At 39.0% G+C, this 19,478-nt stretch overlaps 2 protein-coding genes across 3 annotated transcripts; one reads left to right on the top strand and one right to left on the bottom strand.

Moving 5' to 3' along the window:
• Positions 1 to 806: 806 nt before the first annotated feature.
• On the bottom strand, positions 807 to 7,274 carry lgals3a (lectin, galactoside binding soluble 3a). 2 transcript variants are annotated; one of them, XM_086273909.1, is made up of 6 exons: positions 7,045 to 7,274; positions 4,788 to 4,805; positions 3,984 to 4,697; positions 2,917 to 3,005; positions 2,340 to 2,496; positions 807 to 1,908 (listed from the first exon to the last, which is right to left on the bottom strand). In XM_086273909.1, exons 1-6 carry the CDS (start codon positions 7,045 to 7,047, stop codon positions 1,753 to 1,755), a joined length of 1,137 nt encoding a protein of 378 aa, XP_086130035.1. In that variant the 5' UTR covers positions 7,048 to 7,274; the 3' UTR covers positions 807 to 1,752. The 2 variants fall into 2 exon arrangements, with proteins under 2 accessions (XP_086130035.1, XP_086130036.1); XM_086273910.1 differs by lacking the exon at positions 7,045 to 7,274 and adding an exon at positions 5,169 to 5,637.
• On the top strand, positions 6,947 to 19,401 carry gmfb (glia maturation factor, beta). The gene is made up of 7 exons (XM_086273911.1): positions 6,947 to 7,097; positions 13,192 to 13,288; positions 13,898 to 13,947; positions 14,161 to 14,212; positions 14,374 to 14,454; positions 14,565 to 14,638; positions 16,105 to 19,401. Exons 1-7 carry the CDS (start codon positions 7,095 to 7,097, stop codon positions 16,174 to 16,176), a joined length of 429 nt encoding a protein of 142 aa, XP_086130037.1. The 5' UTR covers positions 6,947 to 7,094; the 3' UTR covers positions 16,177 to 19,401.
• The last annotated feature ends 77 nt before the right edge of the window (positions 19,402 to 19,478 follow it).

Genomic DNA, 19,478 nt, shown 5'->3' with positions numbered 1-19,478 from the left:
AGATTGTGAGCCCTACTGAGAGTAGGAGGCCAGTGGAAGAGAGTCTGGAGAGGTGGATGTATGCTCTGGTGTGATAAGAAATTAAAGTGAGTAGAAGCAAGGCAGAATACATGTGTGTGAACGAGAAGGAGACAGGTGTAACAGTGAAGCTGCAAGGGATAGAGGTAGTGAAGTTGGATGAGTTAAATACCTGCAGCCAACCATCCAAAGCAATGGACGGTGCACAAGAGAGCTTAAGAACAAAGTGCAGGCAGGGAGAAGTGGGTGGAGAAGAGGAGGGACAAAGGACATGGAATATGGCAGAAAACCCAAATAGAGAAGGTTCATGAATGTAGTAAAGGAAGATATGTAGAGGGTTAAGATGATCTCTGTGGTGACCCCTAAAGTAACAGTTCTGCTCTCTACCAGGAAATCCTGAAGGAGAACGTCTGGCTATCAGTTTGTGCCCTGAAACTTAAGCTCACTCGGGTTATGTAGCAGCACTGAAAATACCAGAAAACTGTTAACCTGGATGGTCTTTCTGCCCACGGCATGAGGCACCCTGTCATTAAGGTTCAATCAGGTTCAACACAAATGGCGGTTACTGCTGTGAAAAACATCAAATTTGATTTTGAGTTTTTCATCTCAGAAATTAGGTAAAAAATCATCTTGAATGGTGGATGTTTCTGGTCTAAATCCTGTTATAGATACAGTAGCAACCAAAACATGATCTGCAATGTGTGGCCCAAAGACAGCCATGAAGACACAAGAAATACATGCAACACATACAAGAGTCCCTCGTGAGTTGCATAAGTAAGCAAAGTGTCCAAGGTTGAAATGTTTTTATTTTGTACTGAGTGGCATAACTGTAGTCAAATCTATTAACATCAGAATCTGGCACTTGCACCACAGGGGGCACGATATATAAATTCAGTCAAACACACAAACTTACACCATCAGTAACACAGGAACTGATTCCCTGGCTTTAGATTCAGAAACACTACATGGGGTAACCTGTATTTATTATAAGTGCACGTCAGAAGCTCAGGGGAAGTAAACAATCTTCTTCCATCAGTCATTTTTCTTGTTTGTTGCTCCTTTCAATTTATAACCTCAACAGTGTCAGTGCTGGCAACAAACAGAGACCCCATCCCTCCACATTTTTCTTTAATACCAGCCTTTAATATGTCTTTTTACCATCAGGGTTTTGACTTCAACATGAAATCATAATTCTTTAAATCTTTTCTTGACCCTCCAGCCTGAGTACACATTCTCTTTATATTACTCTGTGCATTTTAAGAAACCTCATCATTGTTCCACTGTACAGCACGTCTGCAGGCCAGCAGATAAAAAAGAAATGATTTTCAGCATCACACTCTCATGCAATTACAGAGACTTAGAATGATTACATGTAAACGGAAAAACAAGATACCAGTGGAAAATATTTGAAATGTTTGGGACTTGTCATGCCTTTCTTCTTAGCCTACAATCTTTTCATTAAGTATAAATTAATTTTTCTCCCAAAAATACCTATTTTAAATGCTTTTAAACTTTTTTACCACTAAAAATTCTCATATGTGACCAAATTAATTGGATTGGAGCAACTATTAAAAAAAAGAGAAAAGGATTATGGCGTACAGCTGTTCTGTGACAAATGTGCCAGGTAGGCAACGATTGCGCTTTGCAATGCGACCAAGTATTTAAAAAGGATTTCAAATACAGTGGTAAAGTTTGACTCAGGTCGCCTGTACAGCATGTGCTTCAGCCGTGGGTTCAGATCATGCTCGGGGCAGCGCTGTAGAGGACGAGGTCTCCGCACACTCGCACGAGGTTCACTTCCTCCAGGCCACCGACTCTGTGCTCGTACTCCAACAGGTGTGTGCCGTCCACCGCCACTTTGAACATGTCTTCTTCCACGAGGATCTTCAGCTGTAGGGGACACCAGTTGCTAATTAATTGGTTGGTAGACTGACAGAACGTAGCTAGTATGTGGCTAGAGTCCAGCAACGTGCATAGTATGCTTTATCTCCCCATTTAACATTTGTACTTGTATCTTTTCATCATCATATTTTCATCAACTCCTTCTCCTTATGTCTCTGTCCTCCATTATTTCTACACCACCCACTTCTTCCTCACCTAAAGCCTCACTTTCTGCACTGAAGTCAGAGCTCTACCACATAAAAATGTGCATAAACATGCTCATTTATGCCCATATCACACTGACATGAAGGAAAAATTATACTGGTGTAAGCTGAACAAAATCCTTGGTTAAATTCAAGGGCTCTGTTAAATGTCATCTCCCTAATCTAATCAGCTAATTTTAAAAAGAAAGAAAAGAAAAAGATTTTATACTAACTTACCTCAAAACGTCGTCCCTGAACAAATGGAAACCCTCCTTCCCGCTCTTCAGGTCCCCAGTATCCGCCTAAGTTGGAGTTTCTAACAACTGTTTGCTCGTTAAAACGAGGGTTGAAGTGAAAGACTACGTCTGGACCTTTGATAAAGTCAACATTGAACCTGCAAAAAAAACCCATATAAGCAAAGCATTAGCAGAAAGAAATGCTGCTGCTAATCAGTTTAACATAATATGGTGGTAAACATTTTAAAGAGTATTCCCACAGTGCAAATCATAGATGTGTTTTAAAGGAGACCTATTACACTTCACTTCATATAACATGGTCATATAAAGGTACCTGCTGTTCAAACAGGGGTAGCCAATCAGAAGCTTAAGGTGTTAAAATAGATTTATCCTATACCAAGGCTCAGTACATGACAAATAAGGATTGTTTTGAACTATTCTACTCTAGAAGCGTCCAAGAATAAACATTTGGAGCTGAAAATAAGTATACTAGGTCCCCTTTATTATGTAAGTATGAGTTGAAGGAATCAGGTTTCGGATTGCTATTAGCAGGCACAGATGTTGGATGATTACTGTACCTGTCTGCACAGGGAAGAGGCTCCCCTATTATTGTGATTAAAAGTCGCGGCATTATTCCAGCATGAAGAGGGAGATCGTAGGGCACCATCTGCAAGAAATACTTCCATTTTAAACCGTGACAATATATGTACTGTTCTCAGTGTAGATATTAAGTTTATGTGTCACAATGCAATTCTATGATTTCCAAGAAAAATATGCACATATAAAACATTTGATCACTGAGTCTTAAATTGGCAATTCACAGCAGCATGCCGAATGACGTATAATAGAGAATTTTATTTAAGCACTGTTCAAAACTTTGACCCTGCCCACATTCCTACAGCAACACCCAAGTGAGTCATTATATCCTTCGGTTATTCCAGCACTATTACACAAGTAGCAGTGACGGGTCATGGCAATGACAGAAAAGTACATTCACTATATTTTTACAACAGCTGAGCAAAGTAAAAGAAAACAAAAAAACCCCATTTATTATTATCATGGAAACAACTTACAAGTGTGTTTTGATCAATTCATAATTTTATTAGAGATCATAAAAGGCGTCATGATGCCGTAAACACGGGTCAAGTAAAAGTGTAAATTATATCATATTGCACTTAATTAAGACAATACATTGAGCAATTTAGTTGAATATTATGTATATATTGAGTCTTTGGCACTAATCAAACCATATGTTGATTCTGGAAGTGATGTCCTTGTCCAACTGAAAAGCTGAGTTCATTGCTCATTGCTTAATACGGTGGCCTATATCTGGGCTGAAAGACAAGAATACATTTTTCAGAACTGCTTCTGAATACTGTATTATTCTGTTTTATATTTGTTTAGCACCCCAGCAGAGCCAAAGAGACAGAAATAATCATCCCAATTCCGCCGTTATTGAAAAACATAAATAAATACATTAACCCTCCTTCAGCAGCAAAGAAATAAGACTAACTTCCTTTATCCACCACTTACAGGATTATGTTACTCTAAAAGAATTTCACACCAGATGCTCCACTGCACACCAGAGAAGCACACAAGCAGGAAAATGCAGCAAGCAATATTGCATTAAAGTACCAGTACTCACCAGTGTCCCTCCTGGGGCAGCAGGCCCACCATATGGACCCATAGGCCCCGGACCAGGGCCAAAGGGACCAGGGGCAGCTGGGAAGCCTCCACCTGCTGGTGGTCCCCAAGAACCGGGTGGTATCGGGGGAAAGCCTCCGCTGGGGAATGCAGGGAAAGCACCAGGTCCAGCTGCAGGTGGGAATGCACCTGGACCACCTGGCCCATACATGCCATTGCCTCCTGGCTGGCCACCTGGGAAAGGCACACTTGGATAAGGGCCAGGGGGAGCTCCGGGGCCCGAAGGAAATGGTCCCATTGGGTAAGGAGCAGCGCCTCCAGGTATCTGTCCTGGAGCTCCTTCTGGTGGATACTGCCCAGGGTACTGCCCAGGAGCTCCAGGGCCGGAAGGAAACTGACCTGGAGCTCCTGGTGCAGGTGGATATTGTCCAGGTATCCCAGGACCAGGGGGGAACCCACCAGGTGCTGAAGGAGGTCCAGGGTATTGCCCTGGTGCTCCAGGACCTGAAGGGAAGGGAAACTGCCCTGGTGCCCCTGGGCCAGATGATCCACCGTGGTAGTCGAGTGGAGCAGAGGGCTGGGTGGGGGCTCCAGGAGCTGAACTAGGCCATCCTGGGTTTGAAGGAGGTGCAGGATTGCTAGTGGGGGCAGATGGGTTGTTGTTGCCTATTTTCTTAGCCTGGCTTGTAGTATCATCTCCTAAGGCATCTGCTAGCTATAAAAGAGTAAAAGGAAGTGACTTGTACAATAAACTGTAAGCTAATTGAACATAATAAAAATAAAATGTGTATTTGTTTGAACTCACCGAGAAATCATCCATGATCTACAACAAAACAAGAGACAAGCTTTATTAGGTAGTTATAACAACTGACAATAACAAGTTGTCAAACAGTGGTGGCACACAAAGGCTCTGAGTAACAACACACTCAATATTTCCATCCTCAAAAACCTTTCTGACAAAACTCCAGCTCAATGAAAGATTACTAAGGCAAGACATACAGATGTTACACTGAGTCCAGGCTACAAATCAGGGCAGAGAGTCACAAAAACTGTCATAAATTAAATTAGAGTTGGCTAGCGAGCTAGCTGGCAGCAGCTAACTGTTAGTTAACGCTGGCTCGTTTGTTTATTTTTAGCTTCATGGTGCCTGAGGAAAAAACTGCTGAAAGCTAGATTTTGATGCTACCTCGCTAGAAGATGGACTCCTCTCCAAAGAAAGACGGCGGGTAGCAGCGAGGATTTCTTCAGCTGTGGGAACCAGTTAGCTCGCTAACTTAGCCTGCCGAGGTACACAAGTAGAAGCTAACGATTTATCTGCTTTCACAACTACAACTCTTGAAAAGGAGGCACGCACACGCGCTTCACTGATGACGTATTGTGAAGGGTGGGCGCGTTCAGGCTGGAAAACACACAGACAGCCGGTCGCCTTCTATCTTTGTAAGAGCTCTCGCTGGTACAGTTTACTCCCTAACCCCTCAACATCACGACCACACATACCTAAAACAAACCAATAAACTAACCCTAACTAAACACGATTGCAGACATAACTTTAAAACTCCGTGTCAGCCTGTTAAGGTGTGTCAGGTTTGCCTTCTAAAGCTGGGGACGACACAGTGAGAGCCAGAGGAAAACTAGTCTAAAGGTTAGGGGACAAATGTCGTCAGTTGTGTTATGTGTATGTATTCTAGGAATTACGGTAAGAAATGGTGGCTTTCGAGCACAAACCAGCACACAAATTGGTTTGCGTTGTGTGTATATACTAAGTTCTACGGCAAGAGAAACTGACACCCGATTTCAAAACAAAAGCAATCTTAAGGCGAACGTGAGTTTAACATTAACCAACACGTTATCAATCATATAAAAAACATAACATTACAGAAATGCAAATATTACAAAATATCAATTTTACTGTCAATCAAAATTACTGTTTTCTGTTTCCACAGAAGACGTCAGTCTGGTTTTTAATTTTAAAATTAGTCTGTTGGACAGTGGTTTTACTTGTAATTGCCGTACACATCTCATTAAATGTTATTTTTTAAATGTGATTATAGTTACTATGTGTAATATTCAAATATTTCTGTTATTTGTAATATCACCTTTTTTAAAATAATTTTTATTTCTCTATTGTTATTTATTTCATGATTATAGGATTCATATTGGACTCATGTAAATGTGCTGGTTAACCTAGAGATCACTTTTATTTTGAAATCGGGTCTCAATTGCTCTACCGGGATCTCTAGTATATGTGCGCACAAAGCAAAACAACTCAATGTTAGCATTAAAAAATTGATGTTATGCTTTAGCGGAAACTGTGTGGAATCTGGTACTCAGCTTTGATTAAAAATAATTAAAATATTCCACATAACATTAAAATATAATAAATTAATAATAGTTTATTATTATACTTTGATTAATAATATTACACTCTGAAGAGACTGAGCCTGTAGACATAAAAGGAAATAGTTTTTATATAATGAATATTGTTCTGAAGTGTGGCCACAGACTTGCTGAGCTAATATAAAGGAAATATTTCCTACCACCCTCTATAAAACTACAGAACACTTGTCCTTTTAGTTACAGTTTGAAAGCCTCACTTTTATTCATCCAAACACTGTTTGTCATGTCTTAACATAATTTTTAAGAATAAGTAATCTCACTTTGTTTAAAATAATTACCAAATTAATTTAGTGAAATACTCTGAAGGTTCTAATCATGCATTCCAAGTAAAAGCATAAGTAATCATTTCTCAGTTGAGGTCATATTGAATTAACTACACTGAAACATTATTGATGTCCCAGCAGGAAATACAGCCTAGGTGGGAATCAATAAGCAGAAGTATCGACTGTTATTAAATAGTAACGAGTATGAGTCGTTTAAAAATGACTTAGCAGTGTTTTTAACGTAAGACGCTGGATTTCAAACTCAAATTTAACTCTAAATTAGACTGAGCACAGATTTACAGGAAACTTTTGAAGGAGGGGGCGCCTGTATGGGATTGGTCAAACCAGTCACAAGATGATGTGAGGTGGAAAAAAACGAAAAAACACTGAAAGCGTCCCTACCATTCAGAACAGCCGCTGCAGCTCCGGGGGAATTTATTAACTCCACAACAATGGTAAGTTACTCGGTTTTCTTTGCAAGTGAGCTGCTGCGAGCTTCGTCGTTGCGTTTTAATCGTGTGCTGTTGGCAGATGCGGAGTTTATTGAGGAAAAAGTAAGGTCGCAGATTGGCTAGCTTTAGCCTGCTAGCATGGCATTAGTTCCACCCTGTCAAGTCAGCCGTAGCATAAGTGACGCGTTTCCTGCCATGAATTTCAAAATAAAAAACCCAGAACGCTGTGCCGTAAAAATAAATTGAAAAATATATTTTAATTTGGGTCATTATTAGCATTTCTTAATCTAAACGAATAAATAAATGGCACAAATGGCCGAAAAGGTGAAAGATGAACCTTTATGTACTGCATATTCTAAATCTCGACACTTTTTAAAACTAGATTTTGACACTAAGTATTAAGAATAAAAAATAAACTAGGACAAAACTAAATATTACCTCTCTTTTACCTTTAAAAAAAATATAATTACGTTGTAAATAATACAATACTAGGTCCTTATTCCAGTTACTCTACACGCTTACCCCTCTAACAGATATACATCTTTTGTTTTTAAAATATTTTTATTATTTATTTTTTTCCTTTTTTCAGGTGACCTTTCCCTCTGAATTCACACGTTGTCTTTCTATTTTCACACAACATCTGAATCCAGTTTGGATCAAGATTATTTTGTGCTTTGTACGTTTTCACTGTGGTGCTTATCTCCACTAAATTATGAATTTGTAAGACACATAGTCTTAATTTTAGCACTCAATGATTAAAATTTAACTTTCTTGAATATACCACTTATTAAATACAATAACAGTTACAAAAATTAGTCCAAGGGACTTTATATTTTAGTGACTTTTCAATATTAGAAAGAAACCTCAACACTTGGTGACCGTGAGAAAGAAAAGCTCCCTTTTAACAATAAGAAACCTCCAGTTAAACCAAGTTAAAGGAGGGCCAGCCGATCTGACATGATCATTTGGGAGGAGGGGAAGGAGACAGGGCAAAAGACAAGCTGTGGAAGAGAGCCAGAGATTAATAATAACTAATGATTAAATGCAAAGTGGTGGATAAACAGAGAGAGTGAATAGAGGTGAATGAATAAGAAATACTCAGTGCATCCCTCAGCAGACTAACTAAACCAGGACTCAGGGTCACCTGATACAGCCCTACATATATGCTTTATAAAAAAAAAGGAAAGTTTAGAGTCTAATCTTAAAAATGGACGGGATGTCGGTCTCCTGATTCCAAACAGGTAGCTGGTTCCAAAGAAGAGGGACCTGAAAGCCGAAGGCTTTGCCTCCCATTCTACTTTAAGAAACTTTGGGAACCACAAGTAAATAAGTCGTTTGAGAGTGAATTCTGGATTTAACAGGGAGCCAATCAAAGGAAGCCAGTATGGGAGAAATATTGTCTCTCTCTCGCTCTCTCCCTCGTCTCAGTTAACTTATTCAACTGAAACCTTTCCAAGGACATTTTAGAGCAGCCTGATTATAATTCAGGAGAACATTGCAATATATTTAATAATAACAATAGAAAAGGCAAAAAAAAAAGAGTAGTTTAAGTTCATGAGGTGTAGAAGTGACGTTTCTTTGGTTTTTGTTTTTAATTGTCAACTAAACATTTGTAGTTTAGGTGTTTAAATGAAGAAAACAAGACATTATTTAGTATGAGGTTAGAGCAAGTTTGTGCATGTTTATATTTTGAAGGCGAAGCTGTTGCACTTCCTGCAGCTGGGCGCGGGTGGCTTGATGCAGCAGTCTGCATTGATGTGCTTCAACACGTCTGGGTTTTGGGAGCTGCCTTAACGTTAGCTCGGCTGTTTGTCCAGATGAATCTCGTTTCCCTCTGGGTCTTTCGCTGCGTGTCATGGCAGTTCAGCTATCTTCATTAGAGCAGTGTTACTGATTTACTGCATAAACACACCGGGTCCATTATTAACTGGTGGTTTAAGTTAACTGGCTCTCATTTCCTGGTTGAATTGGCAGCCAAACTCATGAGCTAGCTGTCATTGACTGGAGGAATTTGAACCAGAAGTAACCCTTTGGCCATCCCCAGCTTTCATTGTCCTGGCTGTCCCTAATCCCTTCCCCATGCATCCTGTTTTTAAAGAGTCCCAGCAGCGACAGACACTCCAGCCTCCTCTTAATCTATGAAGATCTTTCCTTGAGCTCAGTGAAATCCCGACTCCCACCAGCCATCTGTTCTCCAAGGTGTAATTATAGATTTCAGAGAGTCTGAAGAGACTTGTGGAGAGTTTATGTCTTTATGATGGTGTTATGTAATGTTGTGTGTGGATGTGACAAAGGTTCAGAGAAATGAAATCCTGTTCAGGCTGGTGCATTGATTTTTCATTTAATTTAATCGATTTATTTGTTTTTTGGATGAAATCCTGTGCATCATATTGGACTTTTGCAGGAAGAGACATGCTGATTATTCGGTGTTCTTAAAAAGCCTCTGTTTTATAATTTTTTCCTTTCTTTCTCTATTACACTACTATACACAAACACAGGATAACATATCTCACAAAGACACAGCAAAGTTAAGCAGAGGTCAAGAAGACGTGAAGCTCCTCACGAAAGTACAAATCTTTTAAATCCAAAACATGGAGTTTCCGTTTTGAGGTTGGAACTGTAAACATGACAGAAATATTTACACAAAACAAAAAATTGCACCAGCATTGGTGGGTTTTTTTGTTCTTTTTTTTTTTTTTTTTACCCTGGCTCACTAATTCAGGATATAGCTGCTATGACAAAGTAGTAAATTGCATGAAAACCACTTAAAGCCACAATCTGTGACTCTGCAGCTGTCTTTCTTACCGATAAGCTGTCTTCAAATATTAATTAAAATTAACACATATAGCAGTAGATTAGGATGAATGTAAAATTTCTGCTGATTTCATTTTCTGCTTGAATGTCACAGTGTGTAAGATGCTCTTTATATGTACTACTGCAACTGTGTTTTGTTACTAATATCACATCAGTGCAGTAATAGCGGTGTTTTCTGTTTTCCACTTCATTATTCAATTCAATTCAGTTTTATTTATACAGCACCAAATCACAACAACAGTTGCCTCAAGGCGCTTTATATTGTAAGATAGACCCTACAATAATACAACAGGTAAAATCATATGAGCACCTATAAGAAGCGCTTTGGCGACAGTGGGAAGGAAAAACTCCCTTTAACAGGAAGAAACCTCCAGCAGACCCATGCATCATGGGAATCCCCCGGCAGTCTGGAACTATTAAACCACAGTATCATTGACTATATAAAATCATCTACCTCACATCAGGAAAAAGTCAATCATATATGAATGTTCTGACTTCATCATGGCGCTGCTAGAATATTTGCTTTACAGTACTTTAGGCTGCCCCCCTCATGTCTTTATGTTTTGTGAAACGTGAAATGTGTGTGGCAGTTTATTGAAATGTGCAAACATGCATGAAATTACAGTATGTAAGGCAAAAACAGAGTTTGTACAATTCTAATGAACTTAATTATGTGAATACTTAATACTGCCTTTATTCTTCAGTCTGAACTCTTTTAGCCAAGCTTTCTTGTGATTTCTTTTAGTACTGTTGTGGAAATTTTAATTACCAAAGCCTGCAGACACGATGAGTTGTAACAACACCTTTATTTCAGCTATCTCATGCCTAAGGAGGGAAGTCAGTCAGGGGGCACTGAAAGTCGTCTCTGACAATGAACAGTTCAGGTCCTTTTACAGTCACAGAACAAAAGGCTTTTACAGTTGCAGTTCACACCTTGGCTCTAAACAGACAGACTCTCTATCACCTGTGTGAATCTCCCCCACTCTGGGGTCAAGCCTTCCTGTGTGAGCTTCCGCATCCTGGGAGACATTCACCAGTTTCTCACCGTCTGTTTCCCAGCGTGAATGAGGTGTGAACCAGACATACTAACTAGAGATGGACCGATCCGATATTACGTATCGGTATCGGTCCGATACTGACCTAAATTACTGGATCGGATATCGGAGAAAAATAAAAAATGTAATCCGATCCATTAAATATCACGAAAGCACCTCACAAAACTTGCAACACGCCGTAACTCACCTCAGAACGTTAGCACGTCAGAGCAGTATACATCACGTGATAGAGCGGCTGTGGCATGCGGGACCTGTGGTCTGGATAGCATGTGGAGCTTCGCTAGCAACCCGGCATTTCATCTCCGACAAAGTTATCCCCGAGAGAAGTAAAGCAAGTGTGTAAGTCCATCTCTGAATGTAAAGCATTCCTGCATTAAGCTTAACAAACGATATATGGAGCGACTGCCTCTTCTTGCTGCTACTTCAATCATGAAACTGCTTAACGATCAGCTGATCGGCTTTTCTGTCGCCAGTCGTGTCTCTAGTTTGCTTTTGGCCCACTTTGCACCAGAAAGAGGAAACCAGCGGCTGAACAACAGCAGCACGTTTAAGCTTGATAAGCTGTTGTTAGAATGTATTTAATATTACTTTCTACTCGAGGATCTTTTTCTAGCTGACGGCTGGTAACTGTGCAGGGGCGGATCTAGCAAAGTTTAGCCAGGGGGGCCGATAGGGCATGAACAGGGAAAAGGGGGCACAAAGACATACTTTTCTTTCTTATTCTCATTTAAAATGTCTAGCTTTTAATAAATAATTATCTGACACCCAAAGTTTTAATTTGATGTAAAATGAATAGAAGTCAATTACTGTATATAGTAACTATTAAGTCTAATATATATACCCTAGTAAGCTATAGTACTTTTTCCTTTGGGAAGGTACCATCTGTGCAGTCTGCAATTTTGTTGAAGAAAGATGTTGAATCTATTTAATATTTCTTGAAAAATAATTGATTTCTGTGCATTTTTTTTCACACTGCATCAAATTAAGGTTGATTACGTCGATTAAGCATCATGAGGTGGAGCGTGAGGGGTGGTTCCCTATTTTTTATTTATTTATTTTTGTTGTTGCTGGGAGTTGGAGCCCTATTAGTTAGGTTGCTTAATATTTATGCTAAGTACTCTTTAAAATACCAGAATAGGGAGGATGGTGTAGGTTTAAGTTTATTAGATTGATCAGTATTGCTGAACTATGAAATTTTTTTTTTTTGCATACAGGTATAACAGAATAGCTTTAGTGTAGTTGTTGTTTTAAACTTGAGTATGAACTTATACAAAATGCAGCAAGATATTTAAAAAACAGTTTTGTTGATTAAAAAACACTATATCGGATTCATATCGGTATCGGCAGATATTCAAATTTATGATATCGGTATCGGACATAAAAAAGTGGTATCGTGCCATCTCTAATACTAACTAAGTAACATGAAGGCATTTCATCAAGACAATACATTAAAGAGAGATCCCACAACCCATACTAAACTAAGTAACATGAAAGCAAGACAATACATTACAGGACAATACACTAAAGAGAAATCCCACAACAGTAATTTTCGGAATAGTTCTCCAGGGTTATTGAAAGTTATTCAAAGCTCTTCTTTGAAATCTGCCTGCCTTTTCTTCTGTTCTCTGCCATGATGATCCCACACTGCTTCAGTAATGTTGACAGTTCCTTTGGGATCATTGTCATATAAAAAAATCAGCTGTTGCATATCAGTTGATTTCTAGATGGTAGGATCAAAATCTGACACTAACACTTTTGACAACATCACCAACACCGTAGCTCCACCGTAGCTGTTTTTGTTAGAAATGGTTTCTTGACAGTTGCCCTTCCACTGAGGCCATTGCTGATCAGGATTGAGTGAAAAGTATGAGGATTCAGGTGAAGGGCCAGATGCATATCTCTGGTCTTGAGTTACAGGTCTTTGGTGGATTCTTTTCCTGTTTCTTTAAAATACCATTCATCAGCTGTAGATATATGATAGTTCTTTGCTAAGTTGACTGTAATTCCTTCATAGGTGCCCTTTTAAATGCTTGAATGATTAATATGTCAACTGCTTATCACACAAAATAAAAAATAAAGATAATAAACTTTTGTTTAACTTTGCATCAACCCCCAAAGAAGTAATATACAGTTTAATTTGTGTGTCGAGTGACTTGTATATTAAATTGTTAATGTATTTGAAATTCATTTATTTGTTTCCATTGCCTTGTTTTCCCACACCGGATCAGAGTGAATCACTGGTAGTGTGTGAAGTGGATGAAGATCTGGTTAAAAAGCTGAAGGAGTTTCGTTTCCGGAAGGAGACCAACAATGCAGCGATCATCAGTAAGTCACAGACTCTGAGCAGTGTCTCTCCTGAATTTTTAATCTGAGTCATAAAAATCGGAGTAACTTGAAATTCGTTTTTTGTTTTCCACTAGGGAGCTTTTAATACTCGTAGAGCTTCTAGATTGCTAACTTGTGTGACTCTTGAGATTCAAAAAAGAGTGTCCTCGCCAAGATGGGCAGCAGTTCAATCAGCAGTGGTTACAACGTAATTGTGAGCATTCTGTGGTTTGACATGGATTGTACAATTCTCTGTGGTTTGTTGCAGTTAAAGTCAAATGTTATAAATATAGCACAAAAGAAAATGTTCCTGGTATTAGATACAACTTTAAGGTAGCTGCTGTTCTGTATGCAGGAAAGAATGAGTTGCCTCCGAATGCAGCAGGCTGTGTGTATCAAACCTGATCCATCTCTGGATCAAAATGTCAAATGGGATTAGCCGTTTGTTTGCACGACATGGACTCAGACTCACGGTCACGTTTTAGAGCTTTGCAGCCCAAAATATTGATTTTTCCCCCCTTGATCATCATCATTTTTGAAGCACTAAACAACTGCTTGTAAAATGTGACTGTTTTAATGCAGCTTTTATGTTCTTGTTGTACCATTCAGTGAAGATTGATAAAGACAAGCAGCTGGTTATTCTGGAGGAAGAGCATAAGGTGAGCTTTATATTACTCTATCTTTCAAATACATTCAACAATATTTAAAAATCAGGTTTAAAATTTAAATGTTTAATTAGATAGCAGTGTATGGTTTGAAAGAAGTGACGGTGAACTCATTAAGCTCTGACCTGACAGCCTGCCAGGTGCTGGATGTTAGTAGATGATTGCTTTTCTTGATAATGTCAACTGAACTCTTTCTGTTTGTTTTAGGATATTTCTCCTGATGATCTAAAGGACGAGCTGCCAGAGAGACAGCCAAGATATCCTTTGAATAGATCTTATTTTAACAATATTTTATCAGCATAAAATGAATTATAATCGTTGTAAGCAGCCTATATGTCACATGGAACGGTTAGGCGGTGGGTTTGTCTTACATGTGATCTATCTATGTTGGTTAGTTTCAGTCCTTAGCACCAGGAACATTTATCGTCTACAGTTATAAGTACGAACATGACGACGGGCGTGTGTCTTATCCCCTCTGCTTCATCTTCTCCAGCCCCGTGGGTATGAACCTCTCTGAGATTACTTTTTAAATATACGTACACTTAGAGCAAAACTTAGGTAACTACTGTTTGCTAAACTTTTGTCAAAGTTGCTGATTTTGTGTTTGGCAGGTTGCAGACCAGAGCAGCAGATGATGTACGCAGGAAGCAAAAACAAGCTGGTGCAGACTGTCGAGCTGACCAAGGTTAGTAAAGGTTTTAAATAAGACTGAGTTTTGATATTTTTCTTTTGTTTCTGTGTTATTTGTTTTCTATTTTTCTGTATTTTTCCTTTTCTGATTTATTCAATTTAGTTGTATAGCACTTAGGTCAATCCCTGTTGTTTCTAAATGTGCTTATATATAAATTGACTTGACTTTTATGATACACCAGTTTAATGTCACTTTGCTGACATCAAACTGGTGAAATGATATAGCCCACTCTAAATGTAATGTGGCTATTTCCTCTACCTATGAAATTATGAGGGCTCAAAAAGAAATAACACAAATTAAAATGTATAAAAATCCATGTGACTTTGAGACCTTGTAAATTTTTAGAAATGCTTAAAACACTGTATTTAAAAAAATCAACTTAAAGGAGGAGGTAGTTGAGAATATTTTTTGTCCATATTTGGGATATTTTTTTCATGAAATGAGCCAGTGTCATGGGTGTATTTGGTGCAGCTCTTATATTCTTGTATTTGCCACATTAATGTTTAAAATTAAATAAACTGGTAGTATAAATTTGAATTACTTCTATCAGTTGTGTTAACTGCATAGATCTATCGACGCGCAGTGCAGCCCACCACTGTGGTCCAAACTGAAATATGTCAAGAACTGCTGTGTAGATTGCCATGTGCCATGTAATGTAGTCATATGAAAAAGAAAGTTTCACAGGGTCTGTGTAGCCTTGTGAAAAACTAAGTACTCCCCTACACACAGAGTAAGTGGGGAGTGCTGCTAATCACTTGATCAACTGATAGCAGCAAATCTGATCAGAGCATGCGATGCTAAGAAAAATTGCAAATAAATTAAGAGCTACATCTCAGTCCATAGAGGCCTCACTATGCATTTCAAATGTTCATCAGAGAAAACTGAAAAAGTATGGCTTGTTTTGAAGGGCTACCAGGAGAAAGCATCTTGTCTCTAAAAAGAACATGGCAGCACAACTTATGTCTGCAAAGCAGAATCTAAAGAAATCACAAGACGTCTGGAACAATATCCTTTAGGCAGAAAGACACACAAACACCTTGTACCAGCTGTTAGCACGGCGGTGGAGGGGTGATGATTTGGGCACCTTTCAGTCAGTGGGTCTGCACGGTGAACTCCTCTGTATGCCAAAGTATTCTAGAGTCGAATGTGAGGCCATCTGTTCAACGGCTAAAGCTTAACCCAAACTGGGTCACGCAACAGGACAGTGATCCCAACATCAGCAGCAAATCTACAACAGAATGGCTGAAAAAGAAAAGAATCAAGGCGTTGCAATGACCCAGTCAAAGATCAGACCTTAACTAGATTGAAATGCAGGGAAATGTGGGGTGGGAGTTTAAGAGAGCTGTGCATAAACTCATACCTGCAAACTCAATAAACTGAAGCAATGTTGTAAAGAAAAATGGGTGAAAACTCCCCCACAGCCGTGTGAGAAAGTGATAGTCCTTCCTTTTCTTTTCAAGGTGTTTGAGATCAGAAACACAGAGGACCTCACAGAGGAATGGCTTAGAGAGAAACTTGGATTCTTTCGCTAAACCCATCACCTCCTCCAGGGGTCTGGGATACGAGGAGAATCCTGATTGCACAACTCGTGACATCTCTTGGAGACAACACACCACAGTTAACCTTTCCCTCCTCCCTGCATCAGACCTGATTTAAATAGTGTTTGCAGTCGTCTGTTTTAGGCCTGCTCGGTGGCGTTTAACGCTCAGTACAACTCATAAGATGCCAGAAGGTGCACACAATTACAAGAGTTTGAATGCTTCTCTGTGACTGCCAACATTTCTGGCACTTATTAAATCTCACCGATCTGGCAGCCTAAAACTGACCATACTGTTTGAAGCAGGTCTGTTATTGTCTCCATACAATCTCTCCATATTTCTCTTACGTGTCTGTTTTGAATTAACGAGGGCTGCCCCCATTAGTCAACCAAAGACTCAAGTCATGATTAATTGACACTGACACTCAGTTATTTGTGCCAGATACTATTGTTTACACAGCTACTCCCTGAGCTCTTTGGCTGATAGTTGCATATTATGAACAGGAAATCTAAAGGGTGGGATTACTTTGAGATAATAGGATAAGTGTTATTACTGTGCTATCACTTTTCTTTCTCAGCCCTCCCTCCTAAAATACACATTTAAATACTTAAATTAATATGAGAAACATATAATTGCAACTTCTACTCGACTAAGAAAGTCTTTGTTTGGGGGGGCAGCCCTAGAATTAATGTTCTCATTGCTCTTCAAGTGCAGAAATTGACCATTTCTACAATTCAAAAGAATTCGAACACTTTTTAACAACACTTTCTGTTTCTTCTAGATGTTTACACTCAGAACCTCCTAAGTTTTACCGTTTTATGTTCATTAGATTTTAATAATCTGAGAGTCTTTTTTTAATATTTAGTTATTTCTGGTGTCTCTAGGGTTAGCTAAGTATATACTTTATATTCATTTCATTTCTTTTATTGTGAAAGACAAACTTCCTGCCAGAACCTCGGAACAATCATAGCTACAATTCTGTTTTGTTTTACTCCGTCTCTCCTTTAGTCAAGGGCATTTCAGTTATAATTTACAGTAACACTAATACATCTATCTATATGATATGCGTTGCACCTTCTCCTGTGCACAAGAACACAAGCTGGCAGAAGCCCTTGAGTGGTGCTTATTTAGCTGCAGATGTAACCCTGTTAGTCTGTCATCAGGTTTTTTTTTTTAAATCTCTGTTTAGAGGAGAGAAAAAAACAGTGTGAATTGTGGGTAATGCGTTCGACCTGCATGTTTATTACAAGAATCCAACACTCCAGGAAAACGATATTTTTCCACTGAAACATTCCAGATGTGAACAGTTACACACAAAAACCTCTGTCTAGCGACCATGACAGTGATGATTACACTGCATTACACAGGGCGGTAGTTCCCGCCCTCATTTTAATCTACTGGGCGACTCTGTTTAAATGGGTTACTGTGTCTTTAGGGTGATTGTTAGCTCCTATCGTGCATTATAGCTCTTACTGTTATTGGTGTTTATGAATGTCGTACTTAAATCCGTATGTAAAGCCACGTGAATTGCTTCATGGTTGTCGCAGCCTTGAGAATGACGGCTGCGATTTCTCCAAACGCCAGATGTGCCAGAATTGGCAGGTAAATGACAGCATCTGGCCGATTTACATTCTCCATGCAGACGCGGGATTTGACCGGTGTAGCTTTTTCTTTGAAAGGCTGATATTTATGTATTGAATGTGCCAGCAGCTCATTTTTGTGCCAATGTCTAATATCCTCAGCTCAGTCTGTAGTTTTTGTTTACCCGATTTTTCTTAGCTTTGAGCATTTTTAAAATACATTGTGCTGGAGCACACAGCTCAAACACTTTACAAACGGATGTATTTGGCTTTTCATGCCCCAAAGGGACAGCATTTTTTCCTGGCTTTTGGTTCCCTGCTGAATATTGTCAGTATTTAAGCCAGTGCAGCACACTACCCAAAGGATTAGTAGCAGCATGACCAGCCCCAGATAGTTAAAGCTGTATAAGAATGTACTATGCATGTATTGCAGATAATACAGACTGGTTTTATTGTGATAAAACAGGAGTAACCTCAGTAGTAAGTGACCCGAGAAGCAGACTTCTTTTTTTTATTTATAATACTACAAATGTCCACTTTTACCCTGAATTATATTGCTGAATTAAAGCCCAGAAATTCTCCAGATAGTGCATGATATTATATTGCAAAGGCTACCATACCAAGGCCATGCTGCAAGGCCAAAACCTGTTTTTCTCTGATGGCGTCTATGCCCTCATAAACAACAGAAACTCTCCCAGAGATCTGGCTCAAAGATGTTTTCATACAATCAAACTGCTCCACGTGCATCATTCGTAAGGGCAGGGTTTTATCCAACAGGAGCAAAGGGGACATAAGTGTAATCACTTGTTTTAATGTCTACTAATAGCAGAAAAACACAAATCCACTAGATTAAATGACCTTTATATGACCTGAAAAACCCTTCAGAAAGTCTGTAAATTCAGGAATATGCACAGCTTGAAATGAACACTGTTTATTCAATGCAATTGAAATGTGCAATGTACTGGGTTAGATGTGAATATATTTATCTTTCTAAATTCTAAAGACCTCTAAAATGTGGAGAGCTACTGTAGAAGAAGTGTATGCTTTAAAGTAAGTAAGCCTTACAGAAGGCTTTACCGATGCTTTCTGAACAGCTACACAAAGTCTCTGACATCGTTTATTTGCACATGAACGCTATAAAAGGTTTGCATCACAGTCGTCAGGTGTGATATCTGAAGTGTGCCCAAACTGACATTAATTTCTCTAAAAGAAAGCCTCTGCTGTTGCTATTTTAAATGGGATGTATAAGAAACTGTCCATTCATCGTGTATCAAACTCAGTCTCCCTAATGTAAGGTCCAGTTAACTAAGAGCCCCCTTTGGTTATGAGCCATGTATCTGGTTATGTCCTGTGGATCTCTAACAGCTTTTTATCTTTATGTGGTGAACGCATATAGTTTTTGGCCTCTAGTGGTTTTTTTTGTTTTTTTTACTTTAACCTGCAATTGTGTTGTCAGCGCTCGGTGTCCTCTGATTAAATGCCTATTCTATTTTCTTTCCTTTTTACTAAAAAAACCACCTGAAACATCTGTCATAACCAGCTGCCTCGTGGCATCAGTGAAACTTGAGATATTTGTATTTTCCCATACTTTATAAAAGTGTCTTGTCCTGTTGTCCAAATAAAATGACAGTGATGTTTACCCATGTGTTTCCAGAGACTGCTGTTTTCAAACTGAAATGGTCATATGAGCTTCATCAGAGATGGTCTTGGTGTCTG

The sequence above is a fragment of the Aulonocara sp. 'chitande type north' Nkhata Bay genome, linkage group LG19 (genome assembly GCF_057382095.1).
Source record: "Aulonocara sp. 'chitande type north' Nkhata Bay isolate Kocher_YH1m ecotype deep benthic linkage group LG19, A_spYH_male_GT1.1, whole genome shotgun sequence".
Lineage (NCBI taxonomy): Eukaryota > Metazoa > Chordata > Actinopteri > Cichliformes > Cichlidae > Aulonocara > Aulonocara sp. 'chitande type north' Nkhata Bay.
This window is presented reverse-complemented; position numbering and strand designations above follow the sequence as displayed.